Source organism: Amblyomma mixtum, chromosome 8 (genome assembly GCF_055824585.1).
Source record: "Amblyomma mixtum isolate Tamu chromosome 8, ASM5582458v1, whole genome shotgun sequence".
Lineage (NCBI taxonomy): Eukaryota > Metazoa > Arthropoda > Arachnida > Ixodida > Ixodidae > Amblyomma > Amblyomma mixtum.
In genome coordinates this window covers 121,969,667-121,991,771 of record NC_143019.1, presented here as the reverse complement: position 1 = coordinate 121,991,771, position 22,105 = coordinate 121,969,667, and the positions used below count along the sequence as shown (strand labels likewise).

The window sequence follows — 22,105 nt, the reverse complement described above, 5'->3', positions numbered from 1 at the left end:
TTCGCTGCGCACTTCCCCTTGGTTTTTCAGGTAAATTTTTCTGATCCCGCGGAATGTTTAGTCTAAGCATTCTTTGCTTCAAATCGGCTATTTTGAAGTTGGACGTAGATCACTGCTGTCCTTTTAGCGGGATAACCATAGAAGAGTGTGGTGGTGGGGGGGGGGGGCTAGTTGGTACGACATTATGAGAACGAGAACAAAGAATAACTGCGCAAAAAAGGACGGGACAAGAGAGAAGAACCACACGGGACAAACGCAGACTAACAACTGATTTATTCCACCAACTCCTCTTGCCTTCAATAGCAAAGCGCATGCACACCAACCACAAAAACAAAAGCCACAATCATCTCGTGAAATCAAGAAACTACAACTCCTTGTGGTACAGGTGTACTGAAGCATCGCTAACACATTTGTCAGGCCCTAATCTCGCAATTTCCAAGGCTTCGATAATTTCCCGTTCTTTCTTATCCCTCGAGTGTCCGATAACCTTGGTCCTGTCGAAAAGCGGATTACAATCTTTGTCATCATGCTTGCAAGTGTTACAATGCTTTGGCAGATGCTGCCCCTTGAATCATCTAAGGAATTTGCACGCTCTAATAATCTAATGTTGACGCAGCGGCCAGTTTGCCCTATGTAGAACCTACCACAACTCAGGGGAATCTGATAAATGACATTGCATGTACACTGTACGAACTTATTCCTGTGGTTAATGCCACACTCAACCTTCTTTTGCTTATGTTTTCTCGCTAAATTGCACAAACGCGACAACTTGCACGGTGCAGAAATAATGACCTCAACGCCGAATTTACCAGCGACCCTTACTTATTTACTTATACTACCATAGCTGTATTTCTGTTGTTCTTCCGTCTGAAACTTAGTGCATCTACTCTGTGTGCCTTTTGTTTGATGCAACATACCGGGAATTTCCCTAGCCTTACTTTGACAGCCCCTTCAAAGGGCATAGGCACGTCACTGGTTTCGCTGCGCACTTCCCCTTGGTTTTGTTAGGCTAGTTTCTCTGAACCTGTGCAATGTTGAGTCCAAGCATTCTTTGCTTCAAATCCTTCTATTTTGAAGTTGGCTGTAGATCACTGCTAGCCAGTACAGTGTGCAGTGCGTTTTACTGGTCTAAAACTCTGTTGCTTTCATTTCGGTGAGTTTTGAATGCTTTTTTTTGACAACTCATTATTCTCAAAACCGACAAGATACTGGCTTGCCTGAGACTAAATGTCATGCCACACCCTTGAAATGAATATGCCATATGTGCCTTGTGAGATGCAAGGATTTTCCATTCCTTTTGTAAGAGGTATTGGTTCTTTTCTATGTACTGCCACTATGTTATTTTCTCGTCATGTTGACCTCCTCTACTGATGCGTAAGTGTCAAGTGACACATATCATGTTTGTCTACTGACATCAAAAAACCGGAAATGGGCGTGGACGAGGCATGTGATGTAAAGGGAAGATAACCAATGGTTGTAAAGGGTAACAGACTGGATCCCAAGAGAAGGCAAGCATAGCAGGGGGTGGTAGATAGTCATTTAGACAGGTTAGATTGGGAAGTTTGCTGGGAAAAGGTACGTGCAGCTGGCACAGGGCAGGGTAATAGGAAGGACACACGAGAGGCCTTTGCACTGTAGTGGGCATGGTTAGGTTGATAGTGATCATGTACATACAGACAGGGAGCTGTTGCTACTTATACTATCCTGATATAAACCTGTTGCCGTTACCATTTTATAGGGCACAGCTGTAGGCCAGAGTGCTTGCAGCGAGGTGTTGTGGATACCTGGTCAGACAGAAATTGCTAGAGGTGACAGTTCCTAGAAGTGGTTGTGTCTTGTGCAAGTGTAGTTGGCAGGAAGTGGACAAACAACACCGTTTTAAGAAATAGCCACCAGCACAATCTTTGCTTTGTGGGAAAAGTGGAGCCAGTAGTTTGTGTCTCGCAGCTACAGTAGAATGTCGATGATATAAATCTCACAAGGTTGGGCAAAATATTCGTACGATCCGATGTTAGTACCCAATGGGCACTGAAGCTACCTTGGATGTCCTGGGGACATGTGGGACGTCCTGTGAACGTCCATGAACGTCCAGTGGAGTTTCATTCTCCTTTGGGTATCATTCAACATCAACAAAGGTCGTATACAAAGTGCGGTAAGTGAATTTGGGCAGGTTCTTTTATGGCTGACATGCTTCTTCATGGCTGTGCCACCGCTCACAGCTCATAGTGTGCACCATGTGAAATCGCTGATGTGACTGGTGATCACATCAGCGATTTATGGGCTACATGCCAATGCTCACTGCCAACGTCAGGGATTGCTAACTGGCAGTGTGTATCGCGTGACTGCCTATCACGGCGTCAGCAGTATGCGAGGAGCGTTTGATGCTCAAGGGTGTGGTCATGGCTCTCAAGTTCATGCCATCCGTAGTGGCATGGTAAAGCGTTCAAAACATCCAAAGTTCTGCACATTGTACACAGTGTACTCTGGCCAGGGAGCTTTGCAAAATCGTATCACCCTGAAATTCTTATCAGTTGTGATCGTATCATTGAGATTCTGTTGTACATGTATCCACATGCTTAAATGCACCTTCACAGGGTGGCACATCCAGTGCTATGACTTCGGGTTCAACTTGACTTAGTAGAGCAGAACGTTGAACCAGTTGGTGTAGCGACATAGTCAAGAAAACTTTGTGTGCAGAATAACACAAGACGGAGGGAGAAACATGCACACATGCACGAGCGCAAACTTGGAACTGTATTCTTGGAAACGATACATTGCCTTAAGAAGCAGAAAGGGCAGATAACCCGCTTTCTTGTTCCAGCTTTCTGGGCATTTCCGCTGAGTATGAATTGTCTTGTGCCTATCACTGATGGTTTTTTTTTTTTTTTGAATTCCAGAGTGCACTGCTCAAATTTTTATCATGTTTGTCATTTTTTGTTCGCCCACCTGCTATGGTCCCTGATGGGACTGGCATTATTGTAAATAAATAAATAAATAAATATCTGCTGTACCATGTGCTCCCACACATGTTGCACTGGCTATCGTACGCTTGCGCCCTTTCTCCTTCTTAAGGCAATGTATAGTTTCCGAAAATACAGTTGTAAGTTTGCGTTCCCCCCGCATATTTCTCCAACCATCTTGTGTTATTCTGCGCAAAGTTTTCTTGAATATGCAACTTGATTGCAATGCTTGTCAGTGGGCACATAGTGTGTATAGTTTGCACCTTTGGCTATATATTTTACTGCGTCAGCAGCTTGTGTAGTCCTCACTCAGCGAAATAGCCTTGTTCTCTCTCGCTCTCTGTCAGTGTGTATGTGCGTGCATGCTTGAAGCACAGGTGGAGTGAGATGGTCTGGTCTCTTGCAGGGATCCTGGTGGTGGATGAACTCCACCTGGTTGGGGATGCCCACCGGGGCTACCTGCTGGAACTGATGCTCACCAAGGTGGCCTATGCACAGAAGAGGTTCGGCTCAAAGAAATAAAATAAATTGGAGTGCGGGAAAATCAGTTGCCAAACCATTAAAATGTAGAGGGCATGCCCTACTTGCAGCAGATGTCTTCTCTAACACCCATGCAACACTTGGTAGCAGTGGTGTGGATCAGCTGGTGCCAGAAGTTGGTGCTTCAGTAACCGCAAGTTATAATGGTTGACAGGGGTACTACCTTTTTGTCTGTTAATGTCTTTGCTTCGGGATATTTTGTAATGAGTGGGGTTTTTTAAGTCTGTCAAGAAGAAATGATCAGTCTTTCATTGGTGTGTGTGTGTGTGTGTGTGTGTGTGTGTGTGTAAGCTTAGCAAACAAGGAAAAAGTGACACAAGCATTAAATGCTGGGAGATCTAAACACCACAGTCTATTTTTGGTAGTCAGTTTGCGTTGTGGCATTTGCAAAGGGCATGTCAACCAAATTTTTTCCACATAATATGCTGCCTTCTAAGAAGTGCTTTGTTGAGTCATGTTCGTAGGCAGCCCTCCCATTGATTGCATTCAGTCACAGTCATTTTAACTTGTGCATGATCAGAAAAAGAAAATGAGGTGCACTTCATTCAGCCTAGCCATGCAAACTAGTGTAAAAGCTGAGAGCAGACTGTGTCGCACATGTTTCCAGGTACTTGCATGCTTTCATTTTTTTTTTTTTCTGTAACTACAGAGCTAGAGACGACATAACTAATGATTACTGACACATGTGCAAAATTAGTAGCTGCAGTAAGAAAGCTCAGAAAAAGGCAGGCCATTTGGTGTGAAAGTGAGTTAATTTCACAGCTGTTTCTGGACTGCAGAGTTAGGTGTAGGCTGGCTTATATCTTATATCCAAAGAATGGGCATGGGCCACATGGCTGTGGCTATGGCTGTGGTGTTGCTATTTGAATGGTTATGGGCCTGATTTTTCCTCTCCACTTCACCACAAGGATTCTTTGCGTCACTGTTGTTCTCGTCTCTCTCTGGTGTGTGCAGGGGCCTGGTGGGACCCCGGGGTGTCCAGGTGGTGGCCATGAGTGCCACCCTGGCCAATCTGGGTGCACTGGCACGCTGGCTGGATGCCGACCTCTACCAGACCGACTTCCGGCCCGTGCCCCTGCGGCAGCTGTTTAAGGTGATGAGCACACCCTGAGCCCACCAAGTTTGTGGAACTCCGGCTTCCTTAGAAATTTACGCCAGTTCTTGTGGCCGCTCCGCTTGTCTGACTGGGGCAGCCAGAGTGGTGTAGCATGTGTTTGCGGATTGAAACTGCGAGTGCACTGCGTACAACTGTTTGCCTGTTTGGGCGGTTTTAATTGGGGGGATAAATACGTTTCCCCCAACCGTGGCTGACCCATTTCAAAACTGCCAGACCCCACCCCGTGATCGCGTACGCTACCAAGCGCATGCCGACCACGGCGGGCCTTGGTCTGAGGGAGCAAAGGAATGACACACTGGCTGACACAAACAAGGCATTTATGGCTAAACAACAATAAATAACGCCAGCTAGCAACAAGATACGCTGAGGAATTGAGGACGTCCAACTCACCAGCACGGTTACGAGCGAACGTTCGCCCACGGTAGGGCAAGAGGGAAGCTCCAAGGCTGGACGGGTCGAGTTGGCGGGAGCATGTTCCCACCACGAGGTCACCCGCTGGCAAAGAGCGGAGCGCCGCGCGACACGTTCGAACATGGCCAAATCCCCAGCCAAAGAGGGCTGTCTCCCCCGCACTTGCACGCAGCAAACACGCCATCCGTAGCGCTCATGTCGCTGCGACGCCGGCACCCTTCCTTGCTAGTTAAAGTAACTAACTCGGGTAAGGAGGATGCAGTGCGGGGAAGCGAACCACAGGGGACGAGTAAAGCGCGTCCCCACATCTGATCTGCCGTGGTTGTTCGGTTGCTGTGGCATTGAGCTGATGAAGAGGAAGCCACAGGATGGAATCCTGGTTGCGGTGACTGCATTTTGGTGGAGGTGAAATGCAAAAGTTCCAATGTGCTGTGCTGTAGCAGCGGATGTCAAAGGAGTGGGGACACCAAAGTTTTAGTTGTTTGATTTGTTTTCTTTTGAACGATGCCTAGGACATTCCTGTAAATGGTTCACAATGTGGATTGCAATAGCTTACTGAATTCCTGCTCTCATATTCTTTCGGTTTCAGTTTCAGCAGCTTAACAGTAGCTGTGATGTCATAGTTGAGTTGAAGTAGCCTGAGATGTGCAAATACTGCAGTACAATTACTGCTTTGTTGTTTTAAGCGGCGATGTAGCTTTGAAATAAAAAAGGCCAATTAATTGATTTTTTGAAAATTATTATATACACTTGTAAGCCTCATTTTTTTTGTTGCCCCTCTGCTGAAATCTACCGGGAAGTACCCTAAAAGGATTGTTTTGTGAACCGCGGCTCCTCTGCATTGCAGGGAAATGCTCAAACAATGGCCGGTTTTTTCCGCTACGGTTTTCTGCCTAGATATCGCTTTGCGAAGCAAATTTCTTCACGCCCGTTTTATCCATTTTGACACTGTTTGTTTTGTTGCATTCCTAGGACCATAGTACAGGTCAAGCCATCCTTTGTTTTTCAAATTTGTGAACCTTAAATTTTTTGTACAAAATTTTCTTTTCACTTTAGATATGCCAACGGACAGCGGATCGGATCGCAAAAATTCCAAACCAAAATTTGTGCTTTCCGAAAAAAAAAAATTCTAAGAATGCGTTGACCTGTAGCACACCAGTGGAATACAGTGAATGTTGGACCAGTCTTCTGCCACATTTTCTTGTCTGTGCAGCCTTTTTTCAAGATTCAGAGGAAAAATATGCATTAGGAAACAATTTCATGGAGATATAACAGTGAAATTTTATGAGAGTAGTCATAAAATTATTTCTGGTATGGTAAAAAATTTTTGACGGAAGCTAACGAAGAGGGTTCACTTTAAGTTAAGGACAACGCAGCCAGCGAGCTGTGGAAAGAAAAATGATAGGTGTAACTTTAAGAGATGAGATCGGAAGCGGGGAGAGTAGGTGAGAGAACAAACGCAGGTTAATGACATCTTGGTTGAAATCAAGAGGAAGAAATGGGCTTGGGCAGGGCATGTAATGCGAAAGCACGATAACCGCTGGTCTGTAAGGGTAACAGAGTGGATTCCAAGAGAAGGCAAACGTAGCAGGGGGCGGCAGAAAGTTAGGTGGGCGGATGAGATTAAGAAGTCTAAGGGGATGCGATGGCCGGAGCTGGCGAAGGACAGGGTTAGTTGGAGAGACATGGGAGAGGCCTTTGCCCTGCGGTGGGCATAGTCAGGCTGATGATGATGATGACGCTGCCGAATCCCCCCTTAATTCACTGGAACTCTTAGCTTAGCATGCCCCGGGGGGCAGAATGGCAAGGGAGGAACAAGCAGCTGATATTGCACAGTTTATTTATGTATTTATTTGCTTATTTCAACATACTGCTTGCCTCACGCAGGAGGTTGTTGCAGGAAGGGGAATAAAAAAAATCTGTGCCTGGCTGGCTCATGGTTTTGCTTTGCTGGGTTGTCAGCATGTGTGACGACGATATTAGTTTGATAGCAGTGTTAAGTTGATGAAGACGACAGTGTGCAATGCACAGCACAAGAGTGTGTCTTAGTTTGATAGTAATGTTAGTTGACGAAGACGACGATGTGCTATGCACAGCGCGAGAGTGTGTTGGAGTTTAACACGAGGCATGATCGGCTGCGGCGATAGCATAGTGCTCTCGTGCAGGGGCCTACAAAGCTGATCTGTTTGCATCACCACAGGTTCAAGTCCCAGTTGAGCATGATTTATTTTATTTATCTATTTAAGGTTTGGCCAAGGTTGCCCTCATGGTCAAGCTTCAGACAAACTGGGTGATCTGGTTTGGCCTCATGAAGTAGTGCTTTTCCATTAAGAAGCACTGAACAAAATTAGGTTGTTCAAAGAATTGTAGACAAGGTATTAGCAACAAGATTACTGCTGCTGTTGCTGCTACTATATGATTCCCCCTTCCTTAATTAATGCCTGGCAGGCCTTACAGGTATACTAAATTATGATCATAATGGGTGAGAACAAAATTTGCAATACTACCATGGGTTCTTTTAATTGGTGTGCTTTGGGGGAAAGTGTTTGTTTTTTAGTTTAAACTCGCTTTATTGAAATTTAAATGTATTCTAAATTATTCGATTAACAACCAATTTTTATTATTATATTCGCTTTCAACCCATAAGTTTGATATTCCTACGTACATGTCTAGTTTCACTCGAGTCCTGTGAATAATTTATAAATTTTGTGTTTTCTCTTGTTGTGGTTTCATCGGCTGACTAGTGGCTATGATGTCACAGACAAGTTGAGACAGCATTGATGTCATGTGATGCATGCAGAAGTAGTGACGCAATTGCTGCTTGTTCATTTGTTGGGCTGCCGACCATTTGGGTTGGGCTGACGTGAAAGCTGTAAGGCAGTAGAGTGATGGAGAAGTGATTTATATTGCGGTCTTTGCATGCCTTGTGTAACCTTGTTGTCTCAGCTTATCTGGGTTGTCATGGCCACCTTTCAGCTGTTGAGACTAAAACTGGAACTTAAACGCTATTTGGCAAGAAAGTCGATTATAAATTATTTGCCAGGCACAGGTAAACTCCGTATGGTGGTCTGGGTTTGCCAATGTCTTTTGCACCATTCCAAAGAAAGGAACACGCAGGGAAAAATTTTATGTTCCTACTTCTATAATAGATTTTAAAGGTGTAGGAAAAATTGTAGGGCAGATTACACTCTCGTGTAAGACTGATGACACAGCGATGCTGTTTGAGTTTGGTACGACTAAGTTAACAGTGATTATGCTCATCATTTCTATCTGTTGTCGTCTATATTACACCCCCCCAATGGGCACTGAATGTCTCTTGGACGTCCTGAAGAGATCCTGAATGTCCCCAGGATGTCCAGGGGAGGTTCAACGCCCATTGGGCCCCCAAGATCAACGAACACTCAATCATCAGTACGTACAAGTGTTTATTTCAGTACCACCCATGGACGCCTGACGGCCCCTGTCGGAGCAGACGACAACTAATACAACAGCTGTCGTCCGCTCCACCAGGGGGTGTCAGGTGTCCGTGGGTGACCTCATTACCACCGCTGCGCACTACTAAGAGAACAACCTCCAGCTTAAAGAGCATCGCTGTTAAAAAAAAAAAAAGACTGCATGCAAGTGGAAAACTGAGAACTTTGCTCGAACATATGAGCACTGCGAATTGCCTGTACTTCAGTGTACACTAGCCCACTGCGCTCCACTCGTATGGTGCATGTTTGAAGACAGGGTGCATTGCGTCGCATGGTCTGTACGCCTGTGTGTGTATACACAACTGCAGCTTGGCCAGGCGCTGTGCGAGGGGCCCAACCTGCGGCCCGTGCGTCATCTTCCGGCCTCCAGCAGAGCGGACGACCCCGAGGGTCTGCTGGCCCTCTGCCTCGAGAGCTGGGCCGAGGGACACGCCCTGCTCGTATTCTGCCCCACACGCCGCTGGTGTGAGGCCCTGGCCGCCTCGCTGGCACGCTGCGTGCGCCAGTTGGTCACGGCCGCTGCCAGTGGGTCGGGTGAGTGGAGTCTCTTCTTGCCTGTCTGACGAGCACAGAGTACGTTGGCAGTGCGATTCCATACCATATAGCGAGACTCTATGGCGACTTGGAGCACCCTTCGGATTGAACAGTGGAAGAAATGGAGAGAACATGTAAAATCCGAAGCTACAATGGCCAGACCAAGGTGACCACTGTCACAGTTTCTCACTTTCTGCCTCTAAGAGGCCACAGATCCTTCGAGACACGCTTCCTGCTCCTAGTCCCCAAAAAGAAGAAGCATGGATAGCTGGGCGAGTTTGTAGCAATTCATCGTGGGGGGTACAGCGCAAACAAGACTAAGGATGAAGCAAGAAGACTACACAGACGAGCCCCAACTCGAAACTTGAGTTTTTTATTGAAAGGAACAAACATATATACACAATAATGCTGGACCAATGCTCTTTGCTCTGTATTTCCACGTGATTATTATGTATATATGTTTGCTCCTTTCAATAAAAAACCCAGTTTCGGGTTGGGGCTCATCTGTGTAGTCTTCTTGCTTCATCCTTGGTCTTGTTTGTGCTGCACCCACGATAGATCCTGTTCCCCAGTTTCCTTTATTTTCTATGTGTTTAAACAAGGAAACACAAATTATTGCGAACAAATGAGTCTTGAAGTGGAACCAACCAAAATCACATCGTTTTCTTAGGAATCATAACAATGTGTGATTTTTTTTTTTTTTTGTTATTGATCCTATGTATCTCGGCATCTGTGAGTGTTTTATTGTTCATTCTCCTGCATTATATGCTGTGTATTTAAATATTTCGGTAACTCATATTACACTATGTATCTATCTATTTATTCTCTGCGTCGCTAACTAATGTGTTGTGTATTTTCTATTTTGTTGCTGATTGAAACTTATTTTCATGCGAGGTCCCGCCCGCGGTCTTGTACCATGAGACCTCTTGCTCTATACGCTTTCAACTTTGTTCGGATTCCTTAATAAGCTTTCAACTTCAACTTCGATCTCTCGGGCAGCAAGGGTGCTTGTTTTCCCGGCCGTCTTCCACTGTTCCCTCCAAGGAACGCTGTGCTGTTTTCAACGCTAGTGACACTGACCCTTGAAGTTACAAAACACAGTTGACATTGCAGCACTCATTTGTGTTTATGCATTGTGCTGTGTGGTGCGAATTAGAATGCCATGCAAGGTGGAAAATGCAAATTTCAGCCTGCCTGGCCTGAAAATGTGGATTACATGCGGTGGGCTCTGAGAGTGGGCTTCAGCGATCCGCATAGAGCAAAACAGATGCTGTGCTAGAAGACGACCAGTATGGCAACAATGGGTGAAGCAGCACTGAAAACTCCTCTGGAAAGCTCAAAGCACATCTCCAGGTCAACAGCATGCTGAAGCAGCTAAGCTATTGTAAATTTCTTATGAGGTGGCAAAAAATTGCCTGGGATGCCTACACGCAATCAGTAAGATGCAGCAGAAAAAGTCGGAAGCAGAAAATCAGCGGGCACATCAGAAAAGGAAGGTGCTGGAGCTTCAGAACTTGTGCATGAAAAAATGCATCATCGTCATCATCATCATCAGCCTGCCTACACCCACTGCAGTGCAAGGGCCTCTCCCATGCCTCTCCAATTAACCCTGTCCTTTGTCAGTTGCGGCCACCGTATCCCCACAAACTACTTAATCTCATCCACCCACCTAACTTTCTGCCGCCCCCTGCTACGCTTGTCTTCTCTTGGAATCTACTCCGTTACCCTTAAGGACCAGCGGTTATCTTGCCTTCGCGTTACATGCCCTGCCCAAGCCCATTTCTTCCTCTGGATTTCAACTAGGATGTTGTTAACCCGCGTTTGTTCCCTCACCCATTCCGCCCGCTTCCCATCTCTTAACGTTACACCTATCATTTTTCTTTCCATAGCTCACTGCCTTGTCCTTAACCTAAGCTGAACCCTCTTTGTTAGCCTCCACGTTTCTGCAAGAAAAAAAAATGCTCTGATTTTTATGTGAGTCAGCAGAGTCTTTTCGATGATGCTGAGATTAAGGGGGCAAGGGGGCATAAAAAAAAAGATTTTTGTTAACAAGGGCACAATTATGAAATGAGCGTGTATTTTTGCATACTGATTTCAAATCTGGTAATTAACTACATGTATAACAAGTCCTTGTGAACTTATATAATATGCTATGCAAGTTTTTGTTGACAGCAATTTTTCTGCAAGGAACTTGCTAAAAATTCATGCCATTAGTTTCTCTTGACATGATGGAATGCAGTAGAAGTAAAATTGTCATCCTGCCTATCATCAAACATGAGTTACAGGGTTTCAAAGTTGCCACTTCATAAAAATGAGTACTAACTTTTCTTCCCATTTCTGAAATGCGGTGACAATACCCCTGTGCGAAGTGCAACAAATTGCGCCAAACCAGATAAGCTGCACCATGCTGATACAAACTAGGAAAATTGCGCAAACTGTTTCATACTCACTGCTTTCAAACTGGGCGGAGCGGTGCGCTGGCAATTGATCCAGACAATTGATCGACATCACATCTACGGCTGATGGCAGGTGATATTGGGATACAGGAATCCATAGACGTCTCACTGTTGTGCAGGAGAACCTCAGCCATTGAGACACGTGGGTGTGATGAGGAGTCAGAAGATTGGGGCATGTCACAGAAATGATGGCATCTTTTAATTTACCTGTGTTATGTTTATATAAAATTGATGTATGGGCTGCAGTTCCAATTCATCAGTCAGGAATCTGCACATGACTGGACAGTTTTCACCAACTCTAAAGCAGCCCTTCAAGGCCTGCAAGCTGCACTACGCCGCGGGTCACACGAACAACTCGTTGCAGAAATCCGCAAGCTGTACCATGACGCCACATTAAAAGGACATGACAATTTTCCAGTGGCTGCCAGGCCACTGCGGTATTCATGGAAATCACCAGGCAGACGAAGCTGCCCGTTCTGCCCACAATGACGAAGGAATCCCTGTCAATATCCCTGTAACGAGAGCTGATGCAACGTGTGGGCTTCGTTCTTTAAGGCTGGAGCTCACACTTTCGGCGAGGAACACAGGAGAGTACTGCAACCGTCGCCTCAGGGCACTGGACTGCGCCTCCGTCTTCCGTGTGATATAGCGCGTCGTGAAGCAACATTACTGTGTCGTCTATGACTCGGCGTTGCCTTCACGAATCAGTATGCTTTCCAGATCGCGATGACCGACAGCCTTTCTTGTGTAAACTGTCCCTGTGAAGAGACAATCACTCATCTCTTGTGTGAGTGCCCTGTCTTCGTTAACGAAAGACGTAAGCTGTGGTGTGCTCTGGACCACCTTGATCCTCGGCTGTGAGGCCAAAATCCTCTGTCCGTAGCCACAACATTCAACTGCCATACAGAGGCTTACAAGGCAGTGTTTTGTTTTTTACGAGACTGCCTTGATTGACAGACTGTGACTGTTTCCCGTTCCTTCTCTCTTCCTTCTTTGATCCCCTCATTCCCTTCCCCTCTGCAGGGTAGCAAACCGGAAACCTTTCTGGTTAACATCTTTGCCTTTCCCCCCTCTCTGTATCTATCATCTATCTATCTATATATCTGCATTTCTTTAAACATAGCAGTATGTCCCTGTAGCCTCTATCTGTCTCTGGAAGAGCATGGGTACATGAATGCTGTTTCAGTTGTCGTAGTTTCTTCTAGTTAGATCACCCCATCGCTGTGCACTAGCAGGGACATACGTGCTGCTTGTTTCGGTTATCTCTTAGCTTTTCCCAGCTCAAAGCCACCCCTAGCAGGCCAGAAGTTGTGGGTGTATATGTCTGGGCTGTGTCTTACTTTTCCTGTTCCCAAGTCACCCAATCCAGAATGAAAGCCTAGGCTTCTTTTAGTTTTTCGTTAATTTTTTTTTTTTCATACTTCAGTATGCCATGCAGTATTAGAATTTAGCTGCCTATGTGTTGTCTCTTTCGTGTGTGAGCTACTTTGTGCGCTTTTTGGTGTGTGCTGTTTGGACACTGACTGTGTGTGTAAACCAGAGTCCGTGAGTGCCTCGTCCGCTAGCGCCGATGACTTACAAAGGCGCCAAATTGGCACCAGCTTCAGTCCGCTTCTTGGAGGGAAAGCCACTGTCACATGCTGCCGGAATCCCTAGCTGCTGCAGTGCATGCCCAAAAACTGCAAGCTGCTCTGGAAGGACTGTTGCCTTCGGGGGCTGCCCTGCCTGTTTTTTTGTGCATGGACTGCTGCCGCACTTCCTGGTCAACTGTATGTTCGCTCCCCTTCTGAACTTTCTTTGCGACTTTTGCTCATTGGACTCTCACTTTCGCCCTGTCTGTGTAGACAGTTGCTTATTCCAGTGTATAAATCAATTCAGTGCATTTAATACAGTAACTCTCAGTGGCAATTCTTTTGTGGAATGTCCACTCACCTCCTGTAAAAGCTTTTGTATTCTTCGTTTCAAATCTGTAAACATTCTTTTGTTGTTACCTCTTAACACGCCTCTGTCTCATTCGCTATGTTTGCTTACCAGCTACGCTGGGCATCGAACAGCCATCCCCTCATTGACATGACTCTGTGATAACTTGCGTGACCACCAAACTGGTGATAATTAACTGGAATCCACAACGGGATGTTTGATGGAAAGGAAACTTGGTTAACGGAGAAGAAGACTTGTTGATGTCTTGAACTGTGTCGTGATACATATTTCAGGGGTGTTGTACACTAACGGGATTTTCTTTTGGTGGGCTTCTAGTTTGTTACTTAAAGTGTTCTCATAGAAGTGTGGAATTGGAATGGATGGTAGCGATGGGTAGGCAGCTGGGTCTGTCAAGCACACAGCTCAGAAAATGGGTGGAAGATAAGCAGCATGAAGAGTGTTTGGTCACTCCTTTATTTTCATGACTCTGTGATCACTTCGCATGATCACTGAACTTGTGACAGTGTGGATCCAGTGACACCAAGTCCTGAGACATGCGTGGCAACGAGTCTACGATGGTAGTTTGAATGGAAGGCGTCATAGTGCAAAAGGACTGCTCACGAGACAGCACTGGCTCCGCTGTCCCCTCTTGGCATGCTCTGAATCTGGCTGTGTTCCGGGAGAAAACCATATTTCCTGGTAGCTGCCTTGAGGTCATCGTATAGGGTGTGCCCATGAGGTGACAAGCTGAGACACTGGAACAAGCCACAAGGAAGACACTTCTTGGCAACATAGAACTGGAGGGTGGCTTGGCTGGCGATGCCGTGAATGTACAAATGGACTCGAGCGTTGCAAACCAGAGTGGGGGTCATAAAAAGATGCTAATTCTTGTAGCTCAGGGAAATCGGTCTGACTGCACGGCATTAGGACAGACTTGCCTTGGCTGAATGGGGCCCTGTGTGATGTGGCAGTGGTGCATCAGGTAGCGAAGGAATGGCTGGGGAGGTGAAGTCGACTTGGTTGCTTGCTTCGAATGTCTGGGCAGTCCGCAGTCACCAGTTGTGGAGAGTGTTTCACATTCATTGAAGGAGCCCCACAATGCCAAGTGAAGAAAGCGGCAGCCAGCTGACGGATGCGTCAGCTCTGCGAGACAGCATGGACATTCTACCTGGCAGCGCTCATCACTTCTTCACCTTCCAAAGCCTGGCACGTGTGGCGGCACTACACTTTCATGCATGTTGCACTTCCTGTATCTGCAGAATTTTGTGGACTCTTTATTCTACATCTGTGAAATTTATAGTTTTCTGCTGCAGACAGTTAGAGGCCTTAGTCATGCCTGAGCTAGCTGTCCATGACTAAGCTACAAATGTCACCACTATATGATATTAATATGAATAGGTGTAACGTTAAAAGACCGGAAGAGGGCAGAGTGGGTGAGGGAACAAACGTGGGTTAATGACATCCTGGTTGAAATCAAGAGGAAGAAGTGGGCCAGGGAAGGTCATGTAATGCGAAGGCAAGATAACCGCTGGTCCCTAAGGGTAACAGAGTGGATTCCAAGGGAAGGCAAACGTAGCAGGGGGCGGCAGAAAGTTAGGTGGGCGGATGGGATTAATGAGTTTGCAGGGACACGGTGGCCGCAACTGGCAAGGGACAGGGTTAATTAGAGAGACATGGGAGAGGCCTTTGCTCTGCACTGGGCGTAGTCAGGCTGATGATGATGATGATCATCCTTTGGCTGCTGCTGTTCTGGCCGATGCTCAGTGCGTCCTTGCCCTGTGTGCTTGACGGAGTGCAATTCTCCTGCACAGGTGAGCCCCACGGGGAGCTGGCAGAGCGGCTGCGCCTAAGGACGAGTGCAGAGACGGGGAAGAGCCTGGTGCAGCGCCTGCGGTCCACCCCGGGGGCCATGGACCCTGCGCTGGCTTCATGCCTCTGCATGCAGGTGGGCTTCCACCACGCAGGTGAGACAGGCCTCCCCCACTGCCCTGCATTTAAAGCGTGGAACTATTAAAGTGTGGCAGCATGGCAGGGTTCTAAATTGGCTGTTTCTGATGCCTGGAAGCTGGCGCACAGTCTTGGGAAGGGGCCTTGAAATGTCTCTCAATCACACACCCATCTACCTGTCTCTGCAATGTGTGAACACTTTGAACACAGAGGAGGCTGGAGCATTCACCCACTCCTAGTAGTTTAATCTTGCAGCTTTTTATTCAAGCTTTGAGTGTCTCAAAAAAAAGTAGCACTTGGCTTGCAAGAGCAACGCGGACAGCAGCCTGTTTTGCTTCAATCTGTCTTCCATTTCCATGGTGTTCTAGCTGCTAAAATGAGCAGCACTCTGATGTGAACTTGTGACTGACAACAGCTTCATGTGCCGGCATGTGTTTTTTGTCTGCTCAGTTCTTTGTGTGCACGTACAGTTCTGAGTGGGTATGGAGTCGTTCCTTTTCTCTGTTTTTCATCTCAAAGAACAGCACTAAAATGAGCGTAAAAACAGCTGCCATGAAATGACACTCAGGTGTTGACTAACAGCTATACTCTACATAACATCATTCAAGATGTATGCAAGTTTTCATCATGTACAATGCGCATGCCTCAAATGACTGCAGTGGATGACAAACACTGGAAAATGAAAAAAAGCTTAGAGACTGAAAGTCACAATGGCGAAGAAATGAGAGCTGACAGCTAGAAAGCAAAAGATGGAGAGCAGCCACAAGTAAAGTGCACCACTAGCTAGATCTGGACTGAGGAAATGTTATCTCTTTTGTTGTAAGAGAGACAGGAGGCCAGTGGACGCAAATATATAGTCGAACCTCAATGATACGAACACGGTTGAGACGAATTTCAGAATAATACAAATTCCTAAAATTTCCCTGCTGTATAGTGCGTTGTGTACAATTTGCACAATTTTAGATGTTTCGAACACTCTTCCACGCCACTGCTGATGATACAAACACTTGAGCCACTGTGACTGCACCCTTGAGCATTAAGTGTGGCTCGCACAATGCCGACTGCGCGATCGCTAGTCGTGCTACTATATGTGCAGTCAGCAGTGATTGGCAGCGCATGGCCTGCGCTTTACTGTAACTTGATCGCCAGTCGCACTGTATGCACTGAGAGTAGTGAAATGTGGCCATGTGACCGTAAATAAATCCTGTGAATACATCTGCTTGGATGGATTTACCATACTGCTGCATACAGATCTTGTTTATTTTGGATGATACAAACTTTTCCGCAACCCCATGAGATTCATATCATCTAGATTCTACTGTATTTCCTCTTTCCAAAATGTGATAAGTGTCTAGGATTTCATGGGTTAACTGGTCAGAGTGTTGGTGTTATTGCCCTCTTTTCTCTTTATGTCTTTGTTTGTTTTAAATATGCACCCCCAGCTGGCTTGTTGCTAGGCAAGCGTAATTCATGACTCCTTGAAATCTCACTGCCAGAAATACCTCACCCATTGCTCATAATTCTTTTGTTTTGACCAAATGTTTAGGGGGAATCCCCCAAGGTGGAGTAGATTTGTACAAGGGAGTAATTACTCATTGATGTCCACTGGGTGGATGTCAGTGAGTGATTACTCCCTTATTACAAATCTACTCCACCTTGGGGGATTCCCCCTAAACATTTGGTTAACACAGTTCCCACTTCGAGTTATTGATCAATTCGCTCTCGCCCTACAATAAGCTTGCCATACCAGTTAGCTCAAGTGGTAGAGTAGCCGCTCCGGTGAAGCGGTGGTCCCAGGTTCGAACCCCGGACCAGGACGAACTTTTCTTTAACTGCGAAGTTTCTGAGAAAGCTGTGTAGCTCTCCTTTGTAGCCGCATGGCTGCGCTTGGGTGGACGTCAATGAGTAATTACTCCCTTATTACAATTCTTTTGTGTCTGCCACATCCCAGGCTTGACCTTGGAGGAGCGTGACCTTCTGGAAGGAGCATTCCGGGAGGGTGCGGTACGAGCCCTGGTGGCGACGACGACGCTGTCCTCGGGGGTCAACTTGCCTGCACGGCGTGTGATCATTCGGTCGGCCAACTTCCAGGGAAACCCCATCGATTCTCTCTCCTACCACCAGATGGTGGGGCGAGCAGGACGCATGGGCCTGGACACACAGGGTGCGTGGAGTGTCGTGATTGGCGTGATTGGCATGTCAAGTGGGGGGCAAGACATGCCACTGAATTGTACATACGCTTTTTACGGGTACTGATCTCTCTGCAGGATCCAGTTAAAGGGGGGCACTGGTCTTTGAGACCAAAATATGACCAAAAAATCGATTTTCAGAAACTAACATTTGTGGAATGTACAGCTATTATTTTCCAACTGTACCAATTTTCTCCTTCAAGAAATCAACATTTTGACCTTAATATTAATTTCAGATCATCATGTGGGCTGAATTTATGCAGCAGCAGACAGTTTAATGGTATGGAAATTTCGTACATCTGGCTGTCTTAGTATGTTGATATCTCAACATTTAGGACAGATAGAGATGTTACATTCTTTGCTAACGAAAGCTGAAGGCACGCTGTGTGCAATAATCAAAGTAAATTTGTTCAGTCGCGCTTCAAAAGTTTATAATTCCGCAAAGTTTACCGATGCATTACATTCACACCTTGAACATCGATATTCCAAGTGCTGTAAAATTACTAATGAGGGTAAAATGGAAAAATCGTTTTGATTATTGCACTCGTTACTCACCATACTATGTAGCCATGGATTAAAAATGATTTTTTTATTGAGCAGTTTTTTTTGCACCGAGGTACTGATGAATGACTAATTAAAATTAATTATCTTGAGAACTGACTAATTTATGAGAAAGGTAATTTCATTGTTGAAATCAGTATAGAAAGCTGAGCAAGGCGGTACAGTTTCATTGGGGTTGGACCAAAAATAAGAAAAATAGGTCTAAGACCAGTGTTTGCCCTTAATTGGATCAAGAAAAAATTCTGCTGAATTCTGTTAGAAATAGGCACCTATTTGATTCTGTGTAACTGAATAGCAGAGACGTAGAGGACAGACAAAGGCTGAAGCGCTGACCCACAAATGTAGTTTTGTTCAGAACAAAATTACCGAAGCTTCAGAGAAATAAGGAAGGAAGGGCAATGTATTTTCTCCACTGTTCACTGAGATTGCAGTTTGATGTTTGTGCATCTGTTTTCTTGCCAGGTGAACTGTTGTCATTTATTACATTTGCGTTCGTTGTCTCTTTGCTCTGGTATATAGAGACGCTTTTCGTAATTCTTTAAATTGGCCTCCCCCACGTTGCTCTAATCATAGAGTCGCTGGCCTGGCCATTTGGGAAAAATAAAGGTAAACTTGCATCTGGCTGGTTCACAGCCAAACATAGTGTTCTTATGGGAGCAATGTGAGCATATTCTGCTACATAAGATGCACAAACAACAAATATAAGCTCCTGTTTTCAAAATTTGCTTTTCCAGCATTAGTAAAGCATTCAGAATCATGGTGAAGCTGGCTTAACATTTATGACTGGCGTGTTTTGAATGGCTGTGTACTGTAGAAGTTATTGCTGCTCTGGAATGCATTATCAGTTACTGCTCCTAATTTCAGAATACCGTAACCTTAAAAGCTACTCGCCTATTTTGAAGCGAAAAATAATGACGGAGATTGCGGATTTTAATGGTGCAATGGCAGCTTGGCCAAGGAATGCCATGGCTAACTTTTTGATCTGCATGAGGTGAGTTCAAAGACCGATTTTCCCTAGCGTCGACCTCAAGTTTAATTTTTTTTTTTCTGTAACTACTAAAGTTTTTTCTCCTCCTCGCATGCATTTTATTTAATTCCAGAGAAACGGAGTGCCAGGCCAGGGGAAAGCTTTCACCCATTGGAAAGCCCATGGTTGCTAAATGGCATGAAGCAAAAAAATGTTTTCTGGCACTCCTTGAGAAGGGAACACATTTTGAAATGGTTGAGTCTCATGTTGAGGAAACCAGCCCTTGGGTTGTTGAGGTGTTCCTTGGCAAATGGACATGGTGACATCTGTGAGTGCTGTTTGTATTCAGCCCCTGATGTGCCATGAATCACGAAGCAGGGATCTGCCCATGGTTGGCTGCAGCCTGTCTGCGATCACTTACTCATCACTTGATTACGTCATGGCTGGATCAGGGGGCACCTAACCTGGCAATGCACAGCACGTAGAGTAGACCCGTTCAACAGACTCACCCATGGCTGCTAGAAACCACCAACTGTGGTGCATGCAAGGAAGTGTTTAAGCGGGGCCGCATTATGGCTTGCTCCAGTGCTGTGCCCAGTGGCCACGCCTCTGCCTGCAAGCACAGATGACAGCTGTTAAAGGCCTCTCCCTTGAGTCTTGCACCGTAGTACTGGTAGTAGTAGTCGGCATAACTGGAGGGTGGTAGCCATGGGGATGAACTTAGAGGACGGTTACCCTAGAAGGTGAGGGAGAGTGTAGCAAGAGACATGCCACCCGACCAGAGGCTCATTGGTGGTGGCACTGTGCGCCTAGAACAGTGAACTGGAGAGGAGTCCTAGCTCCTCCCTCTCCCAAGCCCCATTCCCACCTACAGTAGAATGTCAGTCGTAAAAATCTCACAGGTAGTCATGTAGTGAAAAATAGTCATGTTTGTATAATTTGAAAAAGAATGAAATTCGTATACAGCATTCGCACAGATCTGTTTTTGGCTTATGGGGTTTACTTGCGGCTGTGTGGCAACACTGACTCGCAATGTTGGCGCTGTGTTGGTTGCATGCCACCACTCACTACTCGCAGTGCAGACCGTGTGATTTGTGATCCTGGTATCAGTCATGGGTAGCAAGCACTTGGTGCTCAAAGGTATGGTCGCAGCTTTTGCATTGGTATCATCTGCAGTGGTGGGGGGGTGTCCGTAGCATCCGAATTTCTGCCCATTGCATACAATGCACTGTGGCCAGTCTACATTCCAAAATTAGTATCAACCGGGATCATATGCTAAAAGTCTCGGGAATTTCTGTAAAGTGTGTTGCTGCTTGCTGCAAATAATAAAAAAAGTGGGAAACATCCACATGTTCTTTTCTCGCATGCTGAAATTGAAATGAGCTTGCGTTCAGTCCATTGTCATGGGTTTTAATTGTGTTCACCTACTTTTTTTCTCAGCTTGTAACCTTTTCTTCTTCCCAGAGTCTCGTGAAGAGTGTAACAGTGGGGTTTTACTTTACTTTTATTGTTGTTTTTAATAGTAAATTGTGTCCTCCTCCTGGCGTAGATTTCTGATCCAAGCTTAAGAATAGGAGGAAAGCCCCCTACCCCGCCGCATGCGGTGAAAAATGTCCACTTCGCAAGATTTCTGGGGACAATCCAGTGACAGTGTACAGACTTGCCTGTTTTGCTGCGTTTTTTCGACACGTATGTCACAAACATGTTGAGGTGAGAAGTGCAATGTGGTTGTGCATTGTTCCGTTGCAGGGGAGAGCATCCTGATGTGTCGTGATTCGGATCGGCCCCTGGCCCAGCGGCTGAGCCGTGCGGAGGCACAGCCGATCACATCCTGCCTGACCGGCAGCAGCACCAGCTTGCGCAGGGCACTGCTGGAGGTAGGGGGCCAATCATCTCTTCCAATCATCTATTGCGTCTGAAGCCTGCTTCACATGCTAGTGGAAATGGTTCCTGCTGCCATGGCACAAAAAAATGCTGCCACCATCTGGAAGACGTTGAAGTAACGAACGTTAGCTGTTCGGTAGCGCCGTCTATCCTCCATGTGATGTATTGCCATGTGATTAGGCTACTTTTCCATACCTTACGGCGAGCGGGCGCCTACCGCCTTGAGGTTGGATATTTTTGACCAATTTGGTTCGAAAGAGTTTACCCACTCTTTGGAGGGCCATTTTTCCTTACCTCAAGGCAGTAGGTTGTAGCGCAGCAGCGCCACCTGTACCCTCGAAGAAGAAATAGAAAGCACGAACAGCCTGCGATGAGGTCTGACAGGGGGAGCCACGGTTACCAACAACCCAACCTTGAATTTAACGACTCCTTTCACTCCCAGCGGCAGCGACGGGAGGCAGTGGTCCCCTAGCTAGAAGGAAGCGTAGACTCTCTTTCCCTAGTTCGCCGTGGGCCGTCAGAGTTAGCGTTGCGGCACTGGTACCCACCAGAAGCCCTCGATGATCCGATGGTTCCCAGTCGAGGCAGTGTAGACTCCCCATGCTCGGACCTGAGGACTTAGCGTTGCGGCATTGGTTCACGCCAGAGCAGCCCTCGTTACTTCCATGGCCTCCGGTCAGTCCCCCCTAATCGACCGCGGCAGCGCCCCGCTGCATTGGCAGTTTCTGTGCTCTGTCGGACCCTCATGCAGTAGTTTGTCTTTTGAAGAGAAAACCCCCTAGTCTGTTCCCTAGGCTGCACAACCAACTCATCGCACATCAAAGGTGCTCGACCTACTCGCAACAAAGGAGTAGGGAGTGAAATTAAGAAAAAACTGCTGTCAACTGCGAGTAAAGCTGTCGCAGACGCGAGCCAAGCAGCTGGTCTGACAGGGTGCGCCATCTGCCAGAAGGCGAGTATTAGCAACGACTCTTTCTCATCGCATTCATTTCAACGAGCAGACGAGCCGCATCTTCGGAGCCAGCTCGCTACCCTCCCACCCACTTAGTCGGGATGTCGTTTGCCTCGCCTTCCTGCAGATGGCGCACCCTGTCAGACCAGCTGCTTGGCTCGCGTCTGCGACAGCTTTACTCGCAGTTGACAGCA

The 22,105-nt window shown here is 46.4% G+C and overlaps 1 protein-coding gene across 2 annotated transcripts in view; it reads left to right on the top strand.

Annotated features, from left to right (window-relative positions):
- The window catches only part of LOC149334173 (DNA polymerase theta-like), a 107,962-nt gene that overhangs the window by 32,134 nt on the left and 53,723 nt on the right, over window positions 1–22,105 (top strand). For both annotated transcript variants that reach the window (XM_089555046.1, XM_089555047.1), the window contains 6 exons: window positions 3,367–3,463; window positions 4,455–4,593; window positions 8,810–9,035; window positions 15,223–15,375; window positions 17,310–17,522; window positions 20,825–20,952. In XM_089555046.1, coding sequence (XP_089411172.1) covers window positions 3,367–3,463; window positions 4,455–4,593; window positions 8,810–9,035; window positions 15,223–15,375; window positions 17,310–17,522; window positions 20,825–20,952 — 956 coding nt within the window. The remainder of the gene's footprint in view (window positions 1–3,366; window positions 3,464–4,454; window positions 4,594–8,809; window positions 9,036–15,222; window positions 15,376–17,309; window positions 17,523–20,824; window positions 20,953–22,105) is intronic.